Source organism: Cyprinodon variegatus, unplaced genomic scaffold, assembly GCF_000732505.1.
Source record: "Cyprinodon variegatus isolate N-32 unplaced genomic scaffold, C_variegatus-1.0 Scaffold524, whole genome shotgun sequence".
NCBI lineage: Eukaryota > Metazoa > Chordata > Actinopteri > Cyprinodontiformes > Cyprinodontidae > Cyprinodon > Cyprinodon variegatus.
Window position 1 is genome coordinate 229977 of NW_015150977.1, and position 4643 is coordinate 234619.

Genomic DNA, 4643 nt, shown 5'->3' on the forward strand with positions numbered 1-4643 from the left:
GCTTGTAGCGACAGTGGAGAGGAAAAACTCCCTTTGAACAGGAAGAAACCTGTAAAGGTAAACTGTAAAGTGCCTTGAGATGACATGTGGTGTGAAGTGGCACTATAGAAATAAACTGAATAGAATTGACTCGTTCTCCATCCCCTTGAATATTTTAACTTGTGCAGGACCTGAGCAGAGACATCTACGACCTTTACGCCGAGTACGAGCGGGAGGAGGTGGAGGATCGGCTGCCGGTGTCGCCGTCTCGTGTTCTGGTGTCTCCGACCAAACATCTGACCCTCAACATCAACGTTGGAGGAACGGTAACATGAGAACGTGGTGCAGGAACCTCCTGCTTTATGGCATTTATCATCCTCCGGCTTTATTAAATATTAATAACAATCATAACAAGTAAAAGTAAAGAAAATAGCTAAAGGAAAATTAGGTTAAATATTATGAATAAGGAGGATTAAAAATACAATTTAAAAGTGAATAAAAATACAAATTTCCACTTTTAAAAAGTAGTCAAAGATTGAACAATAAATAAATTGTAATTAATTGTTTTCATTCTATGATTAATTGTATCTGTATTTTCATTTATTTTCATTATTTTAATTAGATTTTTGTCATTTATAATTTATTGCATTTTCGGTTTTTATATATTTATTTTTTTTCTTTAGATTTCATCATTTTTATAAATTCTATACTTTCTCAAGTTTTTTGTTTTACTTTGAAACTTTCATTATTCTAGCTTATTGGATAAAACTAATAATATATATATTTTTTTCTCTTTATGGATAAAATAATTTAATCTTTCATGTTTTCTATCTGCTGGTTTAGCAGCTGATGCTAAAGCAAAGCAAACTTCTGATTCTACCAGAAGTTTAGTTTATTTAGTATTTGGAAAACTTTTATTCTGAAAGGTAATCTTTCTTTTCTGTTTGTTTGTTTGTTTTTTATAACAATGCAGAGTTTGTCTTTTTTAACACCTCTAATTTTAATTATTTTGTGGCACAAAACTTCAGTTTAAACATTAATATTTTCTCTTTTTTCCACAATGAAGAAAACTGCATCTTTTTGATTTTATAATCAGTATTTCTGCAGGTGAATGATTTCAGATTATTTGATGTTGTTGTAAAGCTTTACTATCTGAAGGTTGAGCCAGCAGAAGGTCCGTCTCAGACCAGAACCACTCAGATGATTGTAACGGTTTCTCCTCAGGTCTACCTGCTGCCCTACAGATTAGCCGTGCGGTACCCAAAGACCCGGATCGGCCGTTTGGCCACCTACACGGACCACAGCAAGAAGCTCGACCTTTGTGACGATTACGTCGTCCAGAGCAACGAGTTCTTCTTCGACCGGGACCCAAAAGTTTTCCACAATATCTTCAACTTCTACAGGTGAGTTCGGATGAAAGTCCAGCCCCTACGGCTCAGTGATGAGTTTTACAGCCGGAGGTTTTTATCTTCTTTCCACTGCCTGGTCCAACAGAACCGGAGTGCTGAGCATTCAGGAGGAGCTGTGTCCGCACAACTTCCTGGAGGAGATCCACTACTGGGGGGTGAGGATCAAATACACCCATCGCTGCTGCCGCATCTCGTTCGAAGAGAGGCAGGACGAGCTGAACGAGCAGCTGAAGGTCCAGAGGGAGCTGTTAGCTGAGGTGAGCCGGTCCAGGAGTTTACTGAACCTTCTGTCTGCAGCTCCGCCTGCTCCTTTTAAAGGCATATAGGACGATCTTTTATTTCCAGGTGGATCGTCTAAATAAATAGTCCTCTTAACTGTCAATCATTCTGGTGATACGTTTACGTAAGGCCGTCCTACGCGTTTGTCCTGTTAGCTAGCTTTCTCTGCCCACTTTCAGGCGTGTATCTGTGGAGAGCGACGGTTTCAGACGGTCACTGAAGCTCACCTTTCTCACCGCGGTTCTTTAAAAATGGCCGAGGGTCGTAAGAGGAAAAAGTGTCCAGAAAGCGTATGAGAAGAAAAGAAAGGCCTCAGCGGAGGCAGATATATCCCAGAATGCTTTGCGCTGAGCTCTCCTCACAAAGCATTATGGGATTTGCTGTCACAGCAGCCCGCTGTCGCTACCCTAATAACAGATGGTGCAGGCACCGCACAGTAGGAGGAGGAGTTACGTGACCAACGGGGATGAAATGGCAGTGATCATCTGTCTGAACGGTCAGTTAACCGAGTTCACTATAAAGTTCACTATAAAGTCCCCGCTCTATATAGTGATGGAGGGATTTAGGGGTTAGGGTGGATGTTCAGCAACAGTGAGCTTGTATGATCTATGAGAACAGCAACTTTTAAAGGAAGTGTGCACGAGGAGAAATGTGCTCGTGCACGCTCATGCACGCGTTTGATAGGCGTTCCCTCTCAGGAGCGGGTACAGGGTTGTGCATGTGCATCTTTTTTGAAACTGAGAGGGCGGGTCTTTTAAAAATTTGCAAAAATTCTCCCCAATACCTCTATTCTATTCTATTTTATTCTATTCTATTCTGTTTTACATCTGCTATTGAGTTTGGGTCATAGTTTTGTTGGTGACGCTGTTTGGACTCACATCGGACTCAATCAGGCCAGGATATTTTGGTTTCCTAACTGTCCAGCCATGACCTTTAACCTTTGACCTGCTACCTTAAGGCTGTAGTCTGGGCTTCCTTTGGCTGCAGTTGGGTCTGGCTGATTAGCAGCTGTCTCTACTCCTGACTGTGACCAGACTGATGGAAAGAACCGCTGCTTCTCTGAGGTCACCGCTGATGCAGTCTCTCCTCACTGCTGTAGAGTTTAAAGTATGACAGCGCTGCATCATCAGGTCACCTGACTGATCAGCACCATGGAGCAGCGAGGGTGCACTAACTTTCCATTCTGGCTTTATCTGTGCTCAGTGGAGGTAAGATGTGGATCATTAGAGGGTTGATCGCGTTTCAGCCGCCTGTTGGTCCAAACCTTCAGCGGCCAGTCAAACCAGAAGTCGTAGCGGGNTGAGTTTGGGTCATAGTTTTGTTGGTGACGCTGTTTGGACTCACATCGGACTCAATCAGGCCAGGATATTTTGGTTTCCTAACTGTCCAGCCATGACCTTTAACCTTTGACCTGCTACCTTAAGGCTGTAGTCTGGGCTTCCTTTGGCTGCAGTTGGGTCTGGCTGATTAGCAGCTGTCTCTACTCCTGACTGTGACCAGACTGATGGAAAGAACCGCTGCTTCTCTGAGGTCACCGCTGATGCAGTCTCTCCTCACTGCTGTAGAGTTTAAAGTATGACAGCGCTGCATCATCAGGTCACCTGACTGATCAGCACCATGGAGCAGCGAGGGTGCACTAACTTTCCATTCTGGCTTTATCTGTGCTCAGTGGAGGTAAGATGTGGATCATTAGAGGGTTGATCGCGTTTCAGCCGCCTGTTGGTCCAAACCTTCAGCGGCCAGTCAAACCAGAAGTCGTAGCGGGTCCAGAAACGACGGCGTTCTGCTGTTATTTCACCACCTGAGGTCTTAGGGATGTAATCTGCTTCCTGCCTCTGACCTACATGATGCAGCGCGGCGGCGTCTGGACAGATGGCAGAGCAGCAATAAGCTGCTTCTTGGCCCAGATTTAGGCTGATGTTGAAGTCGATGATGTCATCAGTTTACTTCCCCTGAAGCAGCTTTAGGTCATCGACTGGGAGGGAAACATCTGGATGGATGGATGGATGGATGGATGGATGGATGGATGGATGGATGGATGGATGGAGGATGGATGGACGGACGGACGGATGGACGGACGGACGGATGGACGGAGGGATGGACGGACGGACGGACGGATGGACGGATGGATGGATGGATGGATGGATGGATGGACGGATGGATGGACGGATGAATGATGGACGGATGGATGGATGAATGATGGACGGATGGATGGATGGACGGACGGACGGACGGGCGGACGGATGGAAGAAGGACGGACGGATGGAAGAAGGACGGACGGATGGATGAAGGACGGACGGACGGATTGATGGATGGATGAAGGACGGACGGACGGACGGATGGATGAAGGAAGGACGGACGGATGGATGGATGAATGATGGACGGATGGATGGATGGATGAAGGACGGACGGACGGACGGATGGATGAAGGACGGATGGATGGATGATGGACGGATGGTTGGATGCATGGATGGATGGATGAAGGACGGACAGATGGACGGACGGATGGATGGACGGATGGATGGACGGACGGACGGATGGATGGATGGACGGATGGATGGATGGATGAAGGACGGACGGATGGATGAAGGACGGATGGATGATGGACGGACGGACGGATGGATGGATGGACGGATGGATGGATGGATGAAGGACGGACGGATGGATGGATGGACGGACGGACGGATGGATGGATGGATGAAGGACGGACGGATGGATGAAGGACGGATGGATGAAGGACGGACGGATGGATGAATGATGGACGGACGGATGGATGGATGATGGATGGATGGATGGTTGGATGGATGGACGGACGGACGGACGGATGGATAGATGGACGGACGGACGGACGGATGGACGGATGGATGGATGGATGGACGGACGGACGGATGGATGGATGGACGGACGGACGGATGGATGGATGGACGGACGGACGATGGATGGATGGATGGACGGATGGACAGATGGATGAAGGAT

At 46.8% G+C, this 4643-nt stretch overlaps 1 protein-coding gene across 1 annotated transcript in view; it reads left to right on the top strand.

The window, feature by feature from the left end:
* The window catches only part of LOC107095110 (potassium voltage-gated channel subfamily V member 2-like), a 16585-nt gene that overhangs the window by 5527 nt on the left and 6415 nt on the right, over positions 1-4643 (top strand). The window contains exons 2-4 of the mRNA XM_015391084.1: positions 168-305; positions 1204-1382; positions 1474-1645. Of these exons, the coding sequence (XP_015246570.1) occupies positions 168-305; positions 1204-1382; positions 1474-1645 (489 nt within the window). The remainder of the gene's footprint in view (positions 1-167; positions 306-1203; positions 1383-1473; positions 1646-4643) is intronic.